Source organism: Miniopterus schreibersii (genome assembly GCF_964146895.1).
Source record: "Miniopterus schreibersii genome assembly, chromosome: 2".
NCBI classification, from domain to species: Eukaryota; Metazoa; Chordata; class Mammalia; order Chiroptera; family Miniopteridae; genus Miniopterus; species Miniopterus schreibersii.
In genome coordinates this window covers 170,298,016-170,322,857 of record NC_138102.1, presented here as the reverse complement: position 1 = coordinate 170,322,857, position 24,842 = coordinate 170,298,016, and the positions used below count along the sequence as shown (strand labels likewise).

General features: G+C 36.9%; 1 protein-coding gene across 1 annotated transcript in view; it reads right to left on the bottom strand.

Annotated features, from left to right (window-relative positions):
• The window catches only part of CFAP54 (cilia and flagella associated protein 54), a 215,331-nt gene that overhangs the window by 153,560 nt on the left and 36,929 nt on the right, over window positions 1-24,842 (bottom strand). Inside the window, exons 15-20 of the mRNA XM_081128376.1 lie at window positions 23,875-23,951; window positions 19,495-19,623; window positions 19,020-19,146; window positions 15,455-15,541; window positions 15,242-15,363; window positions 3,061-3,237 (exon numbers count right to left, since the gene is read on the bottom strand). Of these exons, the coding sequence (XP_080984502.1) occupies window positions 3,061-3,237; window positions 15,242-15,363; window positions 15,455-15,541; window positions 19,020-19,146; window positions 19,495-19,623; window positions 23,875-23,951 (719 nt within the window). The remainder of the gene's footprint in view (window positions 1-3,060; window positions 3,238-15,241; window positions 15,364-15,454; window positions 15,542-19,019; window positions 19,147-19,494; window positions 19,624-23,874; window positions 23,952-24,842) is intronic.

Sequence of the window (24,842 nt, the reverse complement as noted above, 5' to 3'; positions counted from 1 at the left end):
TGTCATTCTGCTTTACAGGAAAAGAAGATGCAGAAATGTTTAATAGCTGGCCCAAGGTCAGGCAGTGGCAGGGAGTGACTCCAAAGACAACTTAATCTCGATGGGGATAAAAGATCAACACTGAAATAACTTTCGTATTTTATTTAATCACATATGACAAAAAAAGTAAGTGAAAAAGAAGCAAGATACTAAAATGTTGTATTTAAAATAAAATATAAAAATACATATGAAAAAGCCTGGAAGAAAATATTCCTAAATAAGAACAGTGGTAGATTTGGGATAATAAAATGGTAAGATTATGGGTAATTTTTTCATCTAGTTATGCATTTTCTGACACATGATATTCTTTTGATAATTCTTAAAGAGGCATAACCAAAAGCAAAAATGCACATTCTACTAAAACAGCCAAACTTATGCTTAATTAAATGCTTAGACAATGGTCTTTCTGCCAAAATGTCAAAATTATGGAGATTCCTTACTGTAATGAACTATTCTCACTATAAGGGAGCAAGTTGATACTTAGGGACTAGCATTATCAGGAACCATACTGTCCAGGGGTTAGGGGCAGAGGAATTGTCGTCATTGTGGCATTCCCTTTACCCCATAGATCCTACTTCACAACATCTCAACTCCTAAATTACAAAGGAAGCTGGATGACAAGGGAAATGTAATTGTCTCTAAGAAGCAAAGGCTTCTTATAGCTTAGCCTGCTCTCTCTTCTAGATTTTTCTTCAGAAAAATCTTAATTGTGTCTTGTCTGTGCAAGTAGTTCTCAACTCTGACTATGCAGCAGAATCACTTTTTAAAATATGTCTTGTACAGAATCAACCATTTTAAAAAATTACATATACCCAAGCCTACACAGCCTCGGTGAAGAAGAATTTCTGGTGCAGGTGGACAAACCTTTGTGTTTCCAAAAAATTTTCAAGTGATTAAGGAGCACTATACAAAGGCAGGAGAACTCTAAGGACAGAGAGAGCATTGAAGAAACTTGGAAGCTGGAGGACAGGAAAAGAAATCAAATGAATCTCACACAAAAATCAGAAACTAGCTTTCGTTGACTTCCCAACAAATAAAGTACCATTTTCATAGAAAGAAAAAAAAAAGGCAGAAAGACTATTTTTATGACTTGAAACATTACTGCCCTAAGAGTCAAGCTCTATTTTATTTATCAACCAAAATTTGAAGGGTAAAATTCTCTCTAAAAGCATATTTACAAGCAGGCTCTATTCATCATTTGTTCCACAGATGAAAACATCTTAGTTTGTGTAATTAATTATAAGAAGCAATGTGTGATTAGAATCTACATAAGAGCAATGACATGATAACAGATCATCACTACCTTTAGAAGTAAACCTATATAAATAACATCAGCACTGTCAACTATTAAAATAGATTTTAATGAAACAAATACCTTAACAGTGATTTTGATCAAACAAAAGATGGCTGAATCCTCAAACCAGAAAATGAATTTAAGCCCACAGCACCATCTAGTGCTGCTCAGTAGGAAACAGAAGGTAATTTCCTGGAGCATACAACTCCGCCAACGTATTACATACATAAACTTAATATAATGTGCTAAGTGACAAGTCCAACAACTACAAGTCAAATGTGAGACTCATGTCTTTCTATTTCTAAGCATTATGAAATAAACTAGTCACTAATTTGAAATACATAAAAAATAAGATTTTGGTAAAATAAACCAAAACATTTGAAAAACAACAAAAACTCTTGGTAAATCATCCAGTCTTAGTTCTGCACTGTATTTCCAAAATCAGTGACATCTTATTCTTTCAACAGATCCAAAAAATCCAAAGTTGAATTGCAGAGCTGCTAGCGATTGAAACAATGCATTTCTTATAGCACAGTCAGGTGTAAGATGAAAGCTACTTCTATTCCCCCAATTATAAAGCACTGTGAAGGGGGTATTACTTCTCACTGACATCCATCTACCAGCAGTTTAAAGCTCCTCAAACAACTAGAACCATGTTTTATTTATTTTTAATTACCTTACACAGAGCTTGATAGATACTAGATATTCAATGCTCACTGGACAAAATTTATGAAAAAAATCATGAAAGCATGTAACCACGGTCTATAACATCATTAATTGTTTTTGGCAAACTTTACTACATATGTTTATGGAGGAACAACAGTTAATATACCAAGAATATAATATAATACCTCATTTAATTTTCACAGTAAACATATTCTACAAATGAAAGCACAACAAAAACACAAAACACCTCAGGAAGCATATTTAGATTCCTAAGGTAACACTGCTAGCAATGGGTGGAGCTAGAATTTTAACCTTATATCTGTCTGACTTTAAAGACCATGACCTTTCCACTATATCAAGTCAATAAATATAAATTCAAGTAGAACATCCTAAAGAGACTCAAAGATACAACTTTATTCTTTATATAATATCGAAGAGCATGTTGCTGATTATCCAAAAAAGGAAAAGGTAATATTTAAAATATAAATTAGGTGGAACCAAATGCTTGTGAGGAAACTAAATCTCAAGTTACAGTTGCATTTAGGCTGAGTTCCAAGGCCCTGGGGATGGGAGATAGAGCTCATTCTTCAATAAATACATAAAAATTTATTATTTATAATATGGCTGAAATTGTCATTTGTTTGCATTAAAAAAACACACAAAACTCCTCATTTATTTGGAAGAACTATGGAAAGAACCTCTAAGTTCACCATCCTCACATTTCCTCATCTCTGTCACTGGCTCTTCTACCCTCTTCAAGTGTCCCGCTAGAATGCCAGCATATGACTATGTCATGGTGACGAAAATACTTAGAAATGCTTGCCTATTGTTTCTCTGTACTATATACATGGGTATAGCAGGACTATATGGAGCATAAAGGGAAATAGCGTAAAAAGAAACAGGTCATGAAGAAACTAAAGACATCAGAATACTAATCCCAGTGTTCAATGCTTATAAATAAGACTAGTCAAGCCCTAAACGCAATGGAAGTATCAATCATTATAGTCATACAAGTACTTATGTTGCTGTGCCTCTGGTAAAGATCATAGTGGACAACATACCTTAACATCTGAAATAAACGGAGCAGGTTTCAATGTCACAGAACAATGAGTTCGGGACAGCAGGATAGGTGGAGGAGGGACCTTGCTTTTCTTTCTTTTTGAACTTTCCACATTTTTCTGATACAAATATAGGGCATTTTGTTCTACTTCAATCTTCTTAATTAAAGAATATGCTTCCTATAATAAAGTGTGAAAAGAGAAAAATGTATTTCAAGAGCTTTAATTTCATTTATATTTGTAGTAATGGTAAACAACACTATCTTGCTGTATATAATTCTTTGAGCTTTGGTGATATACATATTTCAAGCACTGGATGATTTTGCAGAAGTAAAAAAAATAGTTACTAAATAAGGCTAAGTAAAAAATAATTATTAAATAAGGCAACAGTGTCTTATTTATGTCTAATATGTTTATTATTAGAATACATTAACATGAGACATTTCATTTTTTAATCAAACCCTCTGAATACCTACCATCATATTTCATTGTCCTTAAAAAGTTCATAACACAATCATCTATGTTTATACTAGTGAACTGTATACCTACTCTTAATGCAACTTGAAATGTAACTCTCAATGAGTGGTATAAATGGTTTTTAAAGGAATATCGAGAGTTTCTTCCTATCAGCAAGAAGAAATAAAACAGATAAAAACACTTATCATGTAAACCTGAAGGAAAGGCAATCCCTGTTTTACAAGGTTACACAGAGTGATAATATATAGAATAAAAGGAAAAAGAAAACATAACAACCAGAAGATCTAAATAATATTTCAAAGTAAGACTTATAAATATGTCAGCAATAATAATACATGTAAACAGGCTAAACTCCTCTTTTAAATTAAGTTAAAAGACAAAGACACTCTAATTGAGCTCTAAAGCAAAATCCGACTTAAACACTCAAATTCAATGGATGATAGAGAAGAAATAGCCTTTCTAACAGACAGTGCTGGGACAATTAGACATCTACATGCAGAAGAATAAAGTTGGACCCCTACGTCATGCCAAATACAAATACTAGCTCAAAATGAATTATAGATCCAAGTGTGAGAGCTAAAATAATAAAATTCTTAGAAGAAAATGTAGGAGTAAATCTTCATGACCTGGTGTTAGGAGCTCATCAAAATTAAAAGCTTCAAATGATACCATCAAAAAAGTGAAAAGACAATTGACAGAATGGGAGAAAATATTTACAAATCTTATATCTGATAAAAGACTTGCATTTAGAATATATAAAAAATTGTCACAAGTCCATAATGAAACAACAAACAACCCCACTAAAAAATAGGCCAAGGGTTTGAACCAACATTTTTCCAAAGAGGATATACAAATGGCCAATAAGCACATGAAAAGATTTACAAAGTCATTGGTCATTAAGGATCAAAATACAAAACCAGCAAACTGACTCAAGAAGCAGAAAACTTGAACACAGGAATAATGATGGAAGAAACTAGAAAATATATCCAAAAAATACTTCCTACAAAAGTGTCAGGCTCAACTGATTTCACTTAAAAATATTTCAGATATGAAAGAACTAATAATTCCTATGCCATTTTTTATATTCCTAACTACAGAGATAGCTTCTCAAAAATTTTTACAAATTTATTATAATTTTGATAACAAAATCTGAAATATAACTGTACTTAACACAGAGCAATCTTCTTACTGTATAATACAGAATCATAAAGATACAGAAAATACAAACAGACCGATAACAAGATGATGATCAGTAATCAAAAAACCTCCCAATAAAGAAAAGCATAGGACCAGATGGTTTCACTCATGAATTCTACCAAAAATTTTAAGAATAATTAATGCCAATCCTTCTCAAGCTCTTCCAAAAACTTGAAGAGAAGGGACATTTCCAAAGTGATTTTACAAGGTCAGCATTACCCTGATACCACAGCCAGAAAAGGACACTATAAGAAAACTACAGACCAATATTCCTGATGAACACAGAGGTAAAAATCCGTAACAAAATATTAGTAAACCATATTCAACAATATATTAAAAGGATCACACACAATGATCAAGCAAGATTTAGTCCCGGGATGCAACGGCGGTTCACCATAAATGCGATTCAAATCAATAAATGCTATACACATTACCAAAATAAAAATAAAAATAAAAATAATATGATCATTTCAGTAGAGTCAAAAAGAATATGACAAAACTCAATAGCCTTTTATGATAAAAACTTGTCAACAAATTGCATACAAAGGAACATACCTCAACATAATAAAGGCCATATATAACAAACCCACAGCCAACATCACACTCAATGGTGAAAGGTTGAAAGCGTTCCCTCTAAGATAGGAACAAGACAAGGGTGACTACTCTTACCACCCCTATTCAACATGGTACTGAATATCTTAGCCAGAGCAATCAGAAAAGAAAATGAAGTAAAAGGCACCCAATCCTTAAAGGAAGAAGTAAAACTGGGGAATGGGGAGATGTTGGTCCAAGGATACAAACTTTCAGTTATAAAATGAGTAAGTTCTAGCCCTGGCCGGTGTGGCTCAGTTGGTTGGGCATCATCTCATGCACCAAAAGGTTGCTGGTTCGATTCCCCGTCAAGGCACATACCCAGGTCGCGGGTTCAATCCCCAGTTGGGGTACATACAGGAGGAAACCAATCAATGTGTCTCTCTCACATTGATGTTTCTCTCTCTCTGTCTCTTCCCCTCTCCCTCTCTCTCTAAAATCAATAAAGAAAAACATATTTTTAAAAAATGAGTAAGTTCTAAAGATCTAATGTACAGCATGGTGATTATAGTTAATAATACTGTTTTGAATACTTAAAATTTGCTAAGAGAGTATATTTGTTCTCACCACACAAAAAAAGTGACCATGTGAGCTGATAAATGTGTTAATTAACCTGATTGTGGTAATCATTTTGCAATGTATACATATATCAAAGGACCACATTGCACACTCTAAATATATTACAATTTCATTTGTCAATTACACCTCAATAAAGCTGGGAGTGGGAGGCAAAGCTCAATAAGCTCAGAAAGCTCTTTCTTTAAGCATGCGGAAAAATAATAATTTTAGCCAATCAACAAAATCATAGCAATAGTGGAGCACTAAAAGAATCATCAATAACACCCAGGAGGAGAAAGACTGCCACTATTCCTTTTTATTCTGAAAGTTCTACCAAATTTAATACCAGAAAGCAAATCATGAAAATAAGAAGGCAAAATGCCTACCAAATTTCAAATGAATTTCACTCAGATACAAAAACCTGTGCTGTTTCCCCAACAGAAGACATGCTGAGTTTGAAGCTTTCATTGGGAAATCAGGACTCAAGCTCAAAAGAAAGGATAAGACTGGAGATAGGATCTGGGAGTCATATGCATCAGAGTGACATTTAAAGCTGGGTGAGTAGATCAGTTCCCTGTGGGAGTGTATAGACTATAAAACTATAGCATCATACATTTTTTCCTAAAATAATAAAGCTTGGCCTAAATTGAAATCAGAATTAACTTCTCATTTTTATTTTTTATTAGAAATGGTTGACATAGGGTCTAAAATCATTAGTCATGATTAAAATGTGTCTGTAGTTAATAAATGGTTTTTTAATTCCACTTGTTCTGTGCCAGACGTTGAAAATTTCTCTGCACTCATAGTTCAGGAGTCTAAGCCATCTGCATAGGTCAATTGTTCCTTTGTGTGAGAATGACTATATTACATAACTTCTAGAGCCCACATGCCAGAGACCTTAGATGTTTAGACTCAAAAGCTAATTTATATACACATGGTGCTCAGTGTAACTACTGAATCACTGAATGAATGAATCAGTAGATTAATCAAGGAGATAGAATGGCATCTGTTATCCTCCATTATCTCCACTTTTTCACTCATTCAATCAAACTGCGGAGGGAAATGGATGGGAAAAGGGTAAGGGTCTGATGTTGAAGGAGCTATGTCTAAAAGAATGAGAGTCAAGGCATCAGCAGTGCCGGTTCAGCCCAGAGGATGCACCAGCACAGGGCTGGGCAGAGGCTCATTCACCCTTCTACCCTCTACCACAGACCACAGGCCAGCCTTGGCAACTTGGGAAGACAGATGTGCCCACAGAGAAGGGCTCCCTTGAAAAGCAATAACAGGTGGAAGCTTGGTGAGGAAGAGACCAGAGCTGAACAAGGTAAGTAGGCTCCCCAGGTAACTGTGGGACAATTTTGAGGGAATAAATTCCTAGTAGGACAGAAGGTAAATAAAATCCATTGTGTTCTGGCCCTGGCAAAGTGGTTTGGTTGGTTGGAGCATTGTCCCGTACACCAAAAGGTTGTGGGTTCGATTACTGGTCAGGGCACACACCTAGGTTACAGGTTCAATCCCCAGTACGAATGCATACAGGAGGCAACCAACTGGTGTATCTCTTTCACGTCCACGTTTCCCTCTCTTCTCTCCTTCTCCCTTCCTCTCTCTCTAAAAATCAATAAACATATCCGCAGGCGAGGATTTAAACAGTAAGTGTTAATGTAGCCTCACGTGCATCACAGGCTATGGAGACTGATTATTTCAGGTTGCGTGAGAACAAGTAAAATCAGCCTAAGGAAAGCTCTGCAACATAGGGAAGGGGACCAATACCTTCAAACCCTGGAGACATTTCCTTCCTCTGTATTATGTTTGGGGCCTTAAAATACACCAGCAGCACTGGCTCACTGGCCCTTATATTAACACAGACTGCCTTGGGCTCCATCTCAAATGACTAGCCAAGTGCGCTGGGCTTTCTACATTTATTTCCAAAATCGCCTCAGCAGTTCACACTCGGCTGAACCTGGTGGACGCTAGCATCTTCTGACCTGACACTAGGCACTTCTCTCTGAATATCCATGAACCCAACTGAGATCTTTAAACTTCCTGCCACGGGCTATCACACAGGCATTTCTTAAATCTGGCTATCGATCAGTATCATCTATGAAGTTTATTTAAAAATTAAGATAGCTGTCCCTACTCCAAATCCACTTCATAAAAATCGACAGGGGAGCAGCTTGACCATCTATTATTAACAAATGCAAGGATAATTCTGAAGCACAGCAGGGACTTGGGAACCACTGATTTATGCGAGTAAATCAGCCTCCTACCCTTCCTCTCAGTCTGTAGGCTCTTAAACCTTCAGTTGCCTAGCCCGTCAATGGCTCCTCCAATGCTCGTTACAGTGCAAACTCCTCCACAGCCCTTTTTATTCTGATTACAACTCCACTTCCCAGCCTTATCTCCCTCTCTACTTTTTTTTTTTCCCCAGAGCTACCACCCTACCCAACCTAACCTCCAAAACCATAGGAGAAAAGGTGTCACACATTCCCTGATAACGCTATATTCTTTCATGTCTCTAAGTCTCTGCCCCTGCATTTTCCTCTTCCTGGAGGGTCTTACACCCTTTTCAGTGTTTCAAGACCCATTCACACGTCTCCGCCGCCGACTTCTTCCAAAATAAGTCCCCTGCGTTTAGGTGCTCATTCCCTTCATTTCACGCAATCTTTATGTTGGCAAGTATTATGCAATAAGGTATCTGTGGACATGACTGTCCATACTCTCTAACGAGTGTCTTGATGGCAAGTGCTTTATCTCTTCAGGTTCAGTAAGTGTGTTCTGAATGAAAGACGTATGAAACTATGACAGAAGAGGAGGATCTGGACTATAATGCATTTTAAGAAAGCATGTTTAAAATGTTCTGATTAAGTCTTGATCAACTCATTCAGATTCCCATGGCCTGATTAGAAATAGGTTAGTACAAATACTACAGTGTTAATAACAATATAAACAATATTAAAGTTTTAAGTGAAAGGTGACAGAAGAAAAGTCTGAAACAAAGTCCTTGATTTAGGTAAATCATATAAATTCTATAATAGGACTCAAGGTAAACCCTAATGCTAGTTAGAAATTAAAATCCTAGCCCAGTTGGCGTAACTCAGCGGTTGAGCATCGACCTGTGATCCAGGAGATGGCGGTTCGATTCCCCATCAGGGCACATGCCCAGGTTGTGGGCTCGATCCCCAGTGGGGGGCGTGCAGGAGGCAGCCGGTCAATGACTCTCTCTCATCATTGATGTTTCTATCTCTCTCTCTCCCTTTCCCTTCTTCTCTCTGAAATCAATAAAGATGTATTTGGGGGAAAAAAGAAAATGAAATTAAAATCCTAATTTAGTGAGCCAAATCATTAAGCCGCTGGTAAGCTTCCATTTATGAGAAAGTGACTAGGGGTTTTTCAAGGGGGTTTCTCAGATAGAAAGGAGGAAATATCACCAGAGAAAAAGTCCCAAAAAAATCAGGAAAGAAAAATTCACATGAAACTAGCTCTACTCAGAGAACGTGACATCAATGTGGGCGTGATTGTTACCTGTGACAGCAATGCTCCAGAACACCAAAGTATTGCAACTGCAAACTCTACACAACCATTCCCTGATTAGAGGTCTCCTCACTTCTCCTATATCCTCACACCTAGCACAGTGCCTGCCAAGTCATGGGGCTTACTAAGCTTGAAAGAAGAAACGAGCCCTTACCTATCACGGGAGAAGAATCAGCCATGGAACCTCAGTGGAAAGCGGCTCCTACACCAATTCACAAAGGAAGGAGATTATGAGTGTTTTTCAGTGGGGGTTTGTGCTGCAATGTGCCCCAAAACAGTACTACTAAAGTCCAAAAGGTTAATGTTTGAATGAAATCTCTCTGCCTATCGTTGCCACTGCAGAAACCGAGACATGCCTCTTTTCAGAAGCTACTCAATGCTTATGAAGACAGGTTGATAGTAAACACATCTGACGATGGCTTAACACCCACAGTGCAGCAAAACACTTATGGAGAAATATAATGTGATCTTAAAGGACATGATTAAGACATATGGCAGCTATCATAAGACTGCAATGATAAAGTGCCTTATTTACTACCTCTCTAGTAGATCTCCCCGAGGTATAGTCTGGGTTCTTAAGATTATTATGTACATCTCAGAAGGAGATGAAAAGTAAATTAAGTCATATCCAAGAACCCTGGGAAGGAATATTGCTTAGAATAAAATATACAATATGTAGGATTGATGTAAGAGAAAACACAGGAAAATGTGTAGTTTGATAGAGAAAAATATACCTAAAGCACCAGAAAACAGTTCTGATGTGACGGAACAGAAGGTACCAGAGTGCTTAAAGTGGAAGATAGAGCAGCAGTAATCATAATATTATTGGCTAACAACATTGACTGCTTACTCTGTGCCAAACACTAAGCATTAAATATGCATCATTTCATTTAATATTCCTAAGAACCCACATTTTACAGATAAAGAAATTAAAACTTAAGAGAGCACAAGTAACTTGATTTAAGTCATACGGCTAGTCAGTGGCAGAATCAAAACTCTAAATCCAGGCCCTATACTCCCTAAGCATTATACTACATTACTGTCTTCACCAGAAAGGCAGCCCACCCAATGAACTTGCCTGTGCAATACCCTTAAAAAAGTTAAAAGAAAAAAACCTAAAATATAAATATGCTTAAATTTCTGTCAGTAGTTTGAAGCCTGGAGGTCAAAACATGATCTCATGGGAGGGGTCAGAATCATAAAAGGTTTGCTCTTTATGAGGAAGACTTCAGCACAGAGCAATTAGAAAGAGCTGAGAAGATCTCTGAAAAAATTAGTTCACAGAGACTCTTCCCTAAAAACAAAACAAACAGAATTGATTTGACTAAAATGCTATAAAATAGGAAAAACAATTATGCTCAGTAATCCAATTACTGCTCTCCTAGTTAAAAGACTATATTTAGGGGACATCAAGATGTAAACTTAGGAAATATTAAAGGCAGGAGTTATTAGAACTTCTAGTGGCCTGGGCATCTTCATTAGTTCTGGTTTCAAACTAGGGCCATAAAATTAGATTCTGTATCAATTATAAAAAATAATCTGCTAACTCAATGTTCCTTTGCTTAAAGTTGAAGCATAATTACTGGAATTTGGAACTGCTAAAATCATCTCAATTATCAATTTGTTTAGGTTCCAACAAATAATATTAGGAGAAAATTAGATGCATCAGTTGGGGTTCTTTGCAACATAAGCAGCAGGAAAACCAGACCTGGACCAAAGCAGGCCCACTAACGTATGGAGATCTACAGAACAAAAGGATGATTGTCTGATCAGGACACGGGCGTGAATGAATGAATGCCAACTAGTTTTATTCTTTTTATCCCTCTGCTCAAGATTCAGATTCCAAAAAGGGAGCACCGAACTGGCCCAGCTTGCATCACTAGCCCTCATCTGGGCCATCAGGGAAGAAAGCCCCTGAAAAGTCCTACCTGATTACATCCAGTGGGGAAGGAGAAATTGTTTGGAAGCAGAAATATACGCTGAACAGAAAACAACAATAGACAACCCTGTCCCAGTAACACTTAGCACATGGATGGAGGAGTAGTCCTGCCTCTTTCCAATGAGAAATCCCATCTACAAAGATGCTGAATGCTCAGTTGCTGGACTCCAAGGGCAAAGATGATACACCACAGAATGACTGCTCTATTTGATCAGAAATAGAAAATCAAGGAAATCTCAAATGACGACGTGCAAGCCATTAAAATAATTTTGAGGCCCTGGATGATGTGGCTCAGTTGGTTAGGGCATTGTCCCACACACTGAAGGGTCACAGGTTCGATTCCCAGTCAGGGCACATACAAGAGGCAGCCAATCGATGTTTCTTTCATACATCAATGTTTCTCTCTCCCTCTCCCTTCCTCTCTCTCTAAAATAATGAAAAACGTATCCTCAGGTGAGGATTTACAATTTAATTAATTGATTAATTAGAGGTATAATGTATAAAAGCCAATATGAACTTCCAGAAGTCAAATAATCAAGACAGAAAAATAGGAAAAATAAATCCCCCATAATCAAGAAAAAAAGTCATCTCGTTTGGAAAGCCAACAGTGAACTAGGAAAGGTTTGTCTCACATTCATGGCAACAAGTTTGTCCATATTTAATTGATTTGTACTAAAACAGACACCCGATGAGATTATCCAGCTCCTCAAGGTCAGGAAACTTTTGAAAAACTAAAACAGGGTATGAATTATTTAAGAGTTCTGAAAAGACACAGGCTTTTCAAACCATTTCACAGTATCGGTTGACATATCAGTTACTGATTTGGGGATAATTTTATTACAAGATCATGATAATGTAAAACATTCTGTAATATGTCCCAGTAAAAAATGATTGCCAAGGGAAAGAAATTTATTTGTCTTCTTTATGGAAAGAAAGTTTGGCAATTACTTGAGCCATAATATCGTTATTTATGAGAGTACCCTGAGGACTGATCATTAAACCTTAACACTTGGATAAAAACTACCACTGAGGAGCAGAGGTGGCTGCAGAAGACTTCAGGACTTCTAAATAAATAAAAATTCAAGACTTGCTAGTTGGTGAAAACCCTTAAAGAGGACCCTCCATAAAAAGCAGGGTCTCAAAATGCATGTCATGGGTCTCTCCTCAAAGGGCATTATATTTACAATGTTGCTTAACTAAAATAGTTTCACTTGAGAAAGGAGAATACGGAAATTTCAGACCCCCCACATCTCCAGTTTGTTTCCCGGTCTCAGTGGTAGGAAGACAGAGATTTAACCAGAATGGGCATTTTATGACAGTAAAAAAAACCAAGATTGAATCACAATAAAATAAAAGGGAAAACCCCTAGAAGTTTTAGTCTCTGCCGGCTCTGAGAGGCCACAAGATTAATCCTGAGAAAAACAGTTCTCAAAGATGAGCTTTTTTGCCATATGGATCGGACTGAATACCAATGCCCTCCAAGCATGAGAGGGTGGCAACTTGCCACAGAGGCACCTGCTGTAAAACTGTCTTCCAGCAAAGATCACACGCCATTTGGCCTTGTCAGCTGAGACTAACCAACACCACCATCAAACCCCTTCATTCAAATGCTGAAAATTCGAATGTAATGAGGCTCTTCCCTAACACAGCCAGGACAGTCTTTTCCACCTTGAACATCCACAGCATGTGCCCATCTAAAGTCCTTAGACTTCTTACAAATTAGACTACTTTCTCTCTGCTCTCACCTCTTACTGTCCTCTTCCAACAACCCCTCACCCCTTGCCATTGCATCTAAGCTTCTGTCACACTGAATGACCTAATGGACTACAAGTGCTCTGTGACCTAACTAGCCTCAGGACCTTTGCACATGCTGTTCTCTCTGCCTGCAGTGTCCTTTCCACCTTTGTCTTCCTCCTCTGACTACTCCTGTTCACCCTTCAGTATTCAATTTCATGTCACCTTTTCTAGGTGTTTCCTTAAACATTTCCCACTACTGGGCTAGGTCTTCCCTTGATGAACTCTTCTGACACTCTTATAATTAAAGTATCTATGGCACTCACCCATAACTACCTACTTGTCTATGTTCCTACAGACTAGATTTATCTTGAAGGCAGGGACCACAAAGAGAAGGCAATGTATCAATATTTGTTCAATAAACAAAGGATTTTTGTGTGTTTGACTTTGTCCCCTGTACTCAGCATAATACCAGGCACACAGACAGCTTTCAGTAAGTATTTGCTGAACGGATCATAGGCACTCAAAAACATTCACTGGATGGATACAGTAACAGGCAAATGACCAGGAAGTGCTACATATCAAAAATCTTAACTTCCAATATTCTACTTTCTGACCTCAAAACCTATCCTTCTAGCTCTTTCAGACTCTGATATTTTGGTCACTGGCCTCATAGAGATGTCCAGTCTCCTAGCATCTCCATAGCCACCAAGTCTTTAAACCCCTTGATGGCATCTTTTCCTTTCCTACTCAATCTGAGCCCATTTTTTATTATAAACTTTTAACCTGTGCTTTTATTTTTGTAAAAATCTAACCCTATACAAAACTCTGATGTCATAAATATTCTGTTTTCACAGCTACTAAAAATACCACACCAGGATAATGTACTGCCACTATGTGTACGGGGCCCCCTAAAAATGCAGCCTTTAACCTCAGCTAGGACTCATCATGCTGGTCAGTCCTTTAACTTGGAGTCACCTTCCTCTTATCCATGCTTCTCCACTCTCTCCAATCATCATCTCTCTCTTCAGTCCAACTATCCACCCTCACTCACTGTTCTTGGCAGATATCTTTGCCTCCTACCTTATCAGATGACTGAGATAAGAGGGTATCAACTCAACTCTGCCTCCGCACAACAGACTTAATTAAATCTGCATCTGTTCTTTCCACCTTTCCCTCTGTGTCAGAGGATGAGGTGTCTGCCCTGTAGCCTGGTCTCCACTGAAGATGAATCCCCTTATCTGTGCTTTCAATCTCATCACCTTCCCTCTTCCATCAGACTCCACTTTATGTACTAACTGCTCTGTCATATCTTCACAGTTTCTCTCTTTCTTCCCGGCTTTTCATTCTCAGTATATAAATATGCTAAAATTCCTCTCTTAAATGCTTCTCCCCTCTGCACCCTCCTGCCAGCATTGGCCTGCTTTTTTTCTTTCCCCTATCAGCCAATCTACTTGTAGCACTATTCTCCGCCTCATCATGTGCCGTTCACTCAGACAATACAACCAAATTTTTGTGGGTCATATGCAGGGGAAAAATTTTCCATAACTTGAAATACTATTGCCCTCAAGAATTTAAACTCTAAAGTCGATATATAATGAGTCAGCAAGAACACAGAACGATATCCAGGCCAGAGTGGGACAACATCAACAAGGCAATTGGTCCATAAATTAGCAATATCCATCTGAGAGGGGGTACCTTGGCCATAATAAGGATGGATTATGCTGGCACAGTGTCACTTAAATTCTATATATTGCCCTTATTTTTAATCCTTCAGATTGCATTTGACTTCCCATGTTAAGGTGCCTCTACAGAGAGCAAATTTCTCATTTCAGGAGATTTCAGGACGAGATTCACAGGGTGAGGCAAAAGTAGGTTTACAGTTGTTTGCATGGTAAATAATAATACAAGAATAAACTCTGCGTTTCAAGTACTCACACTGTCAACCTACTTTGCCCCACCCTGTAGATTAGTTCCCCTGCTCAAACTGTTCCACTGCTCAGATGACTAGATCCAGTAAACCTGAAGGTTCATAATCTAATGTGAAAGGCAACACGTTATTTTTAGGAAAGTGAAATAAATCATCCATTGAACAGAGGTTGTTCCATTTAATCATCCATTTTGTCAAGGCTAAAAGAAGGAATGATATACTGTTACCATCAAAAAGTTATGTGAGGATGTAGAGGCTGTGTCCTTCTCAAATATCAGAAGAGCCTTCCGCATCAAGAAAAGTGCTTTGGACAACTTGTTCTTCCCTATTTTGTTCATGACACTTACTTCTGGAAAAGTGAACACACATTTTACCAAAGGGTAACATCAAAACTATCATCCCAAATTTTTGGAAAGACAAGTCATCCCAGTTTTAATTACCTGTAAAACAATCAGTGCTTCCAGGTTGCTTTAGCTTTTCTGGACTTTTGGAAGATGTATTTTTGCTAACAGTCAGAGTCTGCAAAACTGGAGGAAGAAGGGGACCACCATTACAACCAGGCTCATATCCAAGAAAGGACATACTTTCTAAACACTAAAGAATAAGTATCCATTTGTAAAATTATCGCTTCCTCTTATCACGCTATCTTTTTTCCACTGATGGATTAAACATGCAAACAATTCTACTATAATGCAGTTTTAGTGTCAGGTCTTCTTATAATCTGCCACAATATACCAGAGGACACAAAAATTTTCAAATTACTTCTCACTCAAAAAAAGTGTATATGTATTTTCCATTTCATCTTAAATAAAATCATCTTAAAGATTGATAAATAAGATCCAATCAGCTTCTGTTCACTCTCCCTTTTCATGAACTTTTCACAACCGCTTCCATCCACGGTCCCTGCAAGAGTATAATGTGAAGACATCATTCCCGTCTAGCTGATGAAATGAGAGCCTCTTTCAAGGTTTCCGACTAACACGAATTATTGCCAATTGACTGCGGGCAGTGAGACATCCTGGTGTGCAATCAGGACTGACCGTCATGGTGGTCCAGGAAAGAGAGGTCGCTGGATGGAGGAAGAAGGGCCAGGAAGATGGAGGATGTTGCACTGATTTCTTATTTCCCAGGTCTGGTTCTCAAGAGACCTGCCAATATTTTGTTTCTCTTCTTGGAGGTGTGTAAGAGTTCCTTACAATAAACCCCTTACACTGAAGTTTAATTATTTGTGCTAACGCATGTCAGTCACCATGGCATGGTGATTGATGAAAAGATGCCAACTGACACCATTGAAGGATATAAGGCTTCTCCAATGGCGAAGAGTAAGGGAATTTATCTGCATGGAGATAGCAACACAGAGCAGGAAATAATGACTCATTCTGTACCTAGGGCACTGCAAATGCTAATTAAGCAGCAGCCCTCATGATTATAATTATTGGAGATAAAAAGGATGAGATTGCAAGGAACCTTTGACTGCCCAATAAAGGTAAGTCATATGTACTGCCGCTGTCATCAAAGGGGAGCCACTGCAGCGTTCTCGAATAAGAACGGTGAAAGCAGTCTTTAGGCAATATTCTTCTGGCAGCAGCAAACACGGGTGGAGAGAGGAGGGAAGAACAGGCTGAGCCATGTGCTAGGGTGGGAGCTCAACACAGCGGAGGGAAATCCAAGGAGACCCAGAGACACTGCAAAGGAGTAACAACTGAATATTCCACTGAAACTTAAGCTCAAGCCTACCTTCAATATCTTTGAGTGGCCTCGGATAAAAACTCAGAGAATCATTTGGCTTTCAAAGATTTACAGATGACAATTAGAGAATGAACTGTTTAATGACTCTATCAGTAAATAGACACTATTTCTACACTAAAGAAGATAATGCAGCGACTAAATGAGAATCATGAGCTAGTTTTCTTAAAAGAAAAATGCATAAATGCCATTCACATTTTTAAATACATTCCTAGATCCAAATCTTCTGAAACTAAAGAATGTTCAAAGCTGTTATTCTAAGTGACTTCATACATTAGAAAAACCTTATCAGGTTTTTCAATTTCTATATGACACAGAGATATTTTAATTATTATTTGCTTTCCTCCACACCACGTAGGTTTTTTAAGAAACAGTTTTTGAAACAACGTAAATGTTTAAAATGAAATATGAAAGGATAAAAGAATGAAAAAAGGAAATTTTATCTCAGCAAGCAGTTGTGTGTGTATATCAAGTTGATAACATAACCATACAAAAACTAGATTTAATTCAAGCAAATCTGAAAAGTCTTTGATGAGTAATATATCCTAAAGACAAAATGAACAGCAAAGAAGTCCCTACTTTGCTTATTAAGTTTGTTGCCAATGGTGGAATTGGTTTAATAATTTTGAAAGTACTTTATTAATATGTAGGATAAAGAAAATTACTTATTACATTGATATTGTTGGAAACCAGGCTTTTCAGCATGGGAGAAGGAAAATTCAAAAAGGAAATGCAGAACTTTGGACTTTCAAAGTGCGGGACTTGGAATTGGCAGTATTAGAAAGAATTTGTGATATAAGTGTATATTCCTCTCTCTACCGACAAAAAAAACTAGCTGACATTCCAATACCTTGCGGATCTTAGCTTTAAATACTATTCCTTACAAAAGAACCAGGAATCCTTACAAAAATGACTGGTTCCAGGTCTGGGGTAGATAAAGCATAAGGTAGGTCTAGAACACTTTGTTGTGCAGAAAGCAAGAAATTACTCAAAGAATCATGAGGACATAGCAAAAGAACACAGAATCCATTTGGAGGCCTCCCAATGGCAAAGTGTATGACTTTGAGCATCAGAAAGAACAATGATAGTAACTAATGTAAAAAGATTTAATAAAAAAAAAATCCAATCCATAGTATAATTCAAAACTTTAAAGGGGAGAGTAGGGACAGTTCTACTTTACAAACGTCTGCAAATAAATGTGGCAGGAGTAGTTCAATTAGCAAATCACCATGTGCAGCCATCATAATAATTCATTCCAGAAGGATCACCAGTAGATGCTAAAACCATTGGGTAAGGAAAAATCTGTTGAGGAATATAGACATTCATCCCATCTCAAAGCACCATCTGACAATACCAATTATTTTTTCACTATAAAGGTACCTAGGTAGACACCTCCTTAACAAAATATTGCTGCTTTGCCTCACCAATGACAGGACAAATGGACAATATGAGCAGCCTAACGTGGTATGACGGGCTGAGGAAACTACCAAGGAAACTTAGACTATAGTATGTCTTAGAAACATATCATCAAAAATAAGTCAGAACAGGAAAAAAGTTACAAGAATTATACTAGAATAAAGAAGAACATCCCAGAGGGGTGATGGCAGCATCCTGGCAGCAGCAGATGTTTCTCGGTTTTTGGCCCCTCCCCCACCAAAACAACGGAACTGGTGAGCATTCACAGACAGGAGTGTGTCGGAAAGAACAAAGCTGGAGGCATCACACTCCTGATTTCAAACTATATTACAAAGCTATAGTATCCATACAGTATGGTACTGGCATAAAAATAAACACAGAGACCAATGGAACAGAATCAAGAGCCCAGAAATAAGCCAATACACATACATTCAATTAATATTTGGCAATGGAGCCAAGAACGTTTGATGGTGAAAGATAGTCTCTTCAAGAAATGGTGCTGGGAAAAATGAATATCCATATGCAGAAGAATGAAACTGGACCCCATCTTATACCACATTGGTCTTGGCAACAATTTTTTTTTTATCTGACAGCAAAAGCACAAGCAACAACAACAAAAAATTAGTAAGTGGGGCTACATCAACTAAAAAGCTTCTGCACAGCAAAAAAAAACAATCAACAAAATGAAAAGGCAACTTGTAGAATGAGGAAAAATAAAATAATACAATTGATCTGGAAAACACCCAGTTGACAAGGACATAACTTACAAAATTAAACTGATTCTATTCTTAGATTTATCTTAAAATTGATTCAGAACAAATTATTTGCTTCAATGACTACTACCTTGCAACTGGTCAAGAAGCACAACAGCTATTTGGTGCTGAGCTTGAATTAGTTCAAGATGCAAATCCATCATGAAACTATTTGTTGTGACTGGTTTGGAAATGTCTCCAGCTACATCATCGGTGTACTTTGATAGAGTTGAAGTAAAAATAAAAGAGAAATACCATTAACAAAACATACTTACTAATAACTGTTCTACGCTTGCTACAAGCACCCAAGCTGTCATTTTATTCCTAGCCATTAGATCCTGCTCATTTCTCAACCCTTTGCACTCTGGCTTACAAATCCATCTTCAATGACAAATTCAAAGGCTCCTCACTAGTCTTCCCTTCTTCTGGGAAGAGGGGACTGAATATGTTTCTGGTTTATGAGAGGGAAACCACCACAAATCCTTCTTTACTTATCTACTTGCAAGCCCAGCCCTCGTCCTAGGTAAGTAAAAGTGAAATCTAATAGAAGAGTTTCCCATTCTTACCTTGGTATAGTAATGGTCAAACACTGATAATCCATTTGGCAAAGTAGTTAACATGCAATTGAAATTTATTGCACCAATTGCTTTGTCAAGAAGTTCATAAGCCAAAAATAACTGTTCCAAGGGTGTTTTCTAAAGTGATTTTATAAACAAAAAATAAAAATAAAAGTTGAGGAAAAATCGTATGCCACAGTTTTAAACTTCTTTTAACAATAATCTAAAACCACATAATTTAAATAGTCTATCCAAAGTCAACAATATTTTATTTCTTACTGTGTATTTGTCTTTTGATTAAATATAAAGTACTAAGGCCTGGGTGGAGGAGCGGATGCAAGGTGGTGGAGATCAATGGGGGAAGGGGGGGAAGGGACATCTGTAATACTTTCAACAATAAAGATAAATTTAAATAATAATGATAATAAATATGGAGGTCTATTACTAAAAGTAAAATAATAAATACATTTCACCACTTTTCCAAATATAAATTAGACACTTCACAAACATGTATGAAACTTCTTTTTATGGTTTTCAGAATTCTGACTACCAGATGTATAGGTAAATTTTTTAAATATAACTCATTTGTCATTTTCACATACTTTATCTTTTTTTACCCTCAGAAAGTAAACTTTTTTTAAACCTCAGATTCTCAGAGCCAGAAATTTAGACTTAGATAAGCCATCAAAACCAATGGTCTACATCATGATTTTCAAAAACTAAATACCTTTTTAATGTAATTATTCTTATAGAGAGACTAACATGAAAAGCAACCAACTTTGTTCAAACTTTCTAACTCTCTGTAGTCTTCTGTAGGTTCTAACTTGATGTGTGAGTCTCAGTTCCAAGCCTTTATCTTTTTGTGCCCAGGCCCCATCTCTTGTCCCTGGATGGCTGTTATCTAAGTGTTTGTAACTGAGCTGATCAACCTACTACAGCATCTACTCATAAACTTACATTCTGGTTTTCTGTTCCCCTTCCTATTTTGGCCCTTGGGAATTTACCTTACTTTCCAGTGAACTCTGCAATGTACTTGAGGACACTTGTTTAGTTCTATCCCAATTTCTAGGTGTTTTGCAGCAAGAAGGTTTTCTGATCATCTAGTTTGCTGCTTTTCAGGAAATCAAAGTCTCTAAGTATACCTTTTTAACATCGAAAATTTCAAAGCCCCCCCACACACATTCTACTGTCATCATTACCACCACCATCTTTATCATCACCATCTTCATCACAGCTAACATTTAATTAAATCATGTTCCGGGTACTAGACTAAATGCTTTACATAGATTAACTTTTAAATTTCCATACTCTGATGAGGTAAATACTCATTAGTTGTTATAATTTTATAATCCATTTGTTGAAAACTAGCTGTCACATATTCAGTATAACTTTCAAATAATATTTAATGTAATCACAATAGCACCTCATGTTTTTTTAAACAGTTGCATGTGTATATGCAAGATATATCATTTATCCCACCCACAGACTCTGCTAGGTGAGCATATGGGTACTGTACTGTCCTGACAATACTTTGTTGCTCCATCTCCCCACTTCACTCCCCTCCACATGGGCCTAAGACCCTAAGTTGAGATTCAGGGCTCTATATGAAACATGAGAAAAACTGAACAGCTACCATATGCCAGGTACTGTTTTCCACAATGTGACCAATACCTCATTTAAGTTCTATGATTTAAATGGTGCCAGTGGAATAGGTACTATTGTTATAATTTTACAGACGAGGACACTAACATTAAAATAGATGAAATTTAATCATTCAAGATCACACAAGCAGTAAAAAACCAGAGTCAGGACTCAGTTCCAGGTCTCCCAATACTAACTGCGCCCTTAGACCACACACGTTAATCATATCTACTACATCTACCATGTGCCCCAGTATAGCTGGGAAGGTTGTATACTGCACAATTTTAGGGGATGCCACTGACACTGTTGTCATCATTATATATTGTCATCATTATATACTGTATATATTGTATATTTATTTTGACAATTTCCCATCAGATGACAATAAATCATCTCAAGGAAAGAACGTCATTTTTCTAATTTAAGTAACAGCAACAGTTCATAAGTCATGTTCAGTTTTTTGTTGTTGTGGGAAAATTGCCACCTTCTAAGGAACCCATTTCATTTACTGGTGTTAGTTGCCAGAAATTTTCCATCACAAGCCCAAACCTAAACTTTGGAACTCCCACTAGAAGTCCTATCCCTGCCTATGAAGCCTTAGAGAGTGTGTGCCAGCCCACTAAGCCAGTGATTTGCAAAGTCTTGTTTCCTAAGAATCTACCTCAGAACTTTTAAGAGACACATGCCTGAATTAAGAACTTTTAAGAACCTCACACCTGAATTTATGATTCAATATGTCTAGAATGGAAAGCAGGAAGCTGCATATTTGGCAAGCACTATAAGTAATCCCTGAAAACACCACTGGCAGACAGTTATTACGTTTCCTCAATCTCTGAAACAGTTCAAACATTCTCTGTTTTTAATTTAAGATTTCTTAACTCTAGCTCTCTTCACAAGACACACCATATAGTGCAAAGAACTCCAAAATTGCATTCCCTAAAACCAATAATTAGAAGATGAACATTCATTTGAGAAAGTAATTTCAGAATGACCTTCCAGTTCCCCTCAGTATTTTCATGATATCTGATTGGTACCCAGTGTCTTAGGACTTGTATTTTTTGTGCATTAGAAAAATATATTTTATACAAATATCCTGAAGATAACTTTTTACAATCAAAAGTCAACATAGCATAGTAGCTAAATGCCTGCACTGTGAAAGAAACACATCAAAGTTCGAACCCACTTACAGTGTGACTCTGAGCAACTTTGAAGTAGCAATGAAAATGAATTCTATGACTATACAAATCAACTTGAGTGCATCTCACAAACACAATACTAAGTTTTAAAAAGCAAGCTGCAGAAGAACACACACAGTATGTGTAACACTACTTATATAAATTTTAAAATAATACTCTCTACTGCTCAAGAATATACACAGATATAATAAAAGTACAATATTAAAATGCCTGGAGTTTATCATCACTCTATTTAGAACAGCCGTTACTCCTAGGCAGGGGCCCAGAGGGAGTCAATGTGATCACAAGGGGTTAGTGAGGGATTTGAGTTCCAACTGTACTAGTACTAGGAATGTTTGTTTCCTTAAGCTAGTAGTTGGGGAGGTGGGTCTTCTTTATAATTTTATATCATATCATTTAAATCAATTTTTCAGAGAAAGTATAGTAATCATTAGGATTAACACTTAGCAACAGGAAAAGTGCTGATAAAATAATGTTAAGAAAAATATCAGAAGGCTATTCTATTTTTTAAAAAGACTAAGAGAAGTGAAAAGACTAGAAAAGAATATTTTTAAATGATAATACTTAGGTCTATAGTGAAATTACATTTTCTTCTTCATTTTTTTGTACCTCAAAATGTCCTGTAATGTTAATACAACATTTGTAACTTAGAAATTATAGTTTTTTAGTTAATCGGGAAAACCAAATTATAGATCACTGGCTTCCTAGCTAAAAACGCATTTTCAACTGTAGTCCGTGTCCTAAGTAGGTTTTCTATAGGGTATAAAATGAGTTTTATTCTCAAATAATGGAACATATGGGATTCTACATCTCCTTCTTGGAAAACCACAGTACTGATAAGCAAATTAATGCCTCTGAGAGTTCTTACAGTAAGAAACCTATTGTGTTTAATCCAAAGTCACCCAAAGTTACTTGACTGTGGCATCCTTTCCTAAAGTGTAACACTAGCATCACATAGGAGTTTGTAAAATGCTATTCTAGTTCCAACCTGTAAATAAATGAATGTTTATTATATATATGAAGCAGTTCCCTAGATTCCCGTTCATATCTATAGAACAACACAATCCATGATATATGGATTCAAATATTATAAAAAAAAACATAACCAAGAAGAGGAATGGCCATTCATCTCCCTCATCTCCTTTATCTCTTAAGCTAACACTCACTGAGAACTTGTCCTATGCCAGGGACTGTTCCAAGTGCATTTTAAACAGGTAACAACTCACTGTCAGAGGCATATGCTGAGTAAGATATCTCTGCTCTATAAGTCACAACATATTCAAGTTGAATATTACAACATATTCAAAATATCAGTAGTAATGTAACTATAAATCCTTTTAAGATACTTTATCTAGTTTATTTTCAAAGCAAAAGCAAAAGGTAGAAAAATGTCCCTGTAGTTTTAAATACATACAGAAACCACAAATTATCAAATTTTAAATATTCAAAATTATTTTATAATTAACCATTATACATTTATTTCAAATTTAATATTATTTGAGAAGTAAAATTCATGTTTTTAACTGTATTTTTTTAAAAAATTTTGTAATACCTTTAATATTGGAAGAATTTCTGTGCCCTCCTTCGAAGTCCCAAGCAATTCACTAGTCCCTTTGCTTACAGATATCTCTGAAAAGAGAGAGAGAGAGAGAAAGAGAAGAGGGAGTACAGGACGGCATCAGAGATACTTTTCCCACTGGGGGGCTTTCATCAGTTCTGGAAAGGGAAGCTGAGAAGCCGAGTAGTACTCTTGACAGCCTCGATGGGCTGAAGCAACAAGGATTAGTAGCCACTAAGGGTGAGAAGCCAGAAGGGGCTGCATCCTAGGAGTCAGGAGAAACTGAAAACAGGTTTTCAAAGAGACTATCTCAGCTTCAAATTATCTTAATCTCTCAAGCTGGAATAATGGGATCCTGGAGTAGCAGTGCCTCTGTGCATCTAGTAAAAGCAAGTATAAATCTTCTTTGGAGGAAGATAGTGTCATCTATGGTCTCAAATTATTTCTATAAAATATTTAGCAAATATGATGTCTACCACACAATCAAAAATGACCAAATGCTCCAAAGGGCTAATGAAGTTCTTCGCTGAAGAATTCAACATAATAAATGCAGAATGAATGACAGAAGTTTAAAGCCCCTTCTGGCTTCTCACCCCCACTCCCTCCAGGAGCTTTCAACCAATGACTATAAAAGTTGTATAAATACCCCCAACCTCCCAGCTCTCCCAGGCATGTTCTATAAACTCTCCTAATGGTCCCTCATGGGAATAAGCCCTGGACTTACCTACCCTTCTCATTAACTTACTGTATTTCCTATTGGCTTCCTTTCCTCTGTCACACACACACAAACACACACACACACTGAATGAAGTATTTGCTGGTGAAATGAAATAATATTTGCTTTAAAACACTTCAGGAAAAAAGAAAGTGTTGCAGGGAGAAATAAAATGAAATAAAATTGACAATATGTTGATAATTATTAGTACTGAATGATGCATACATGGTGATTTATTTCATCTCTA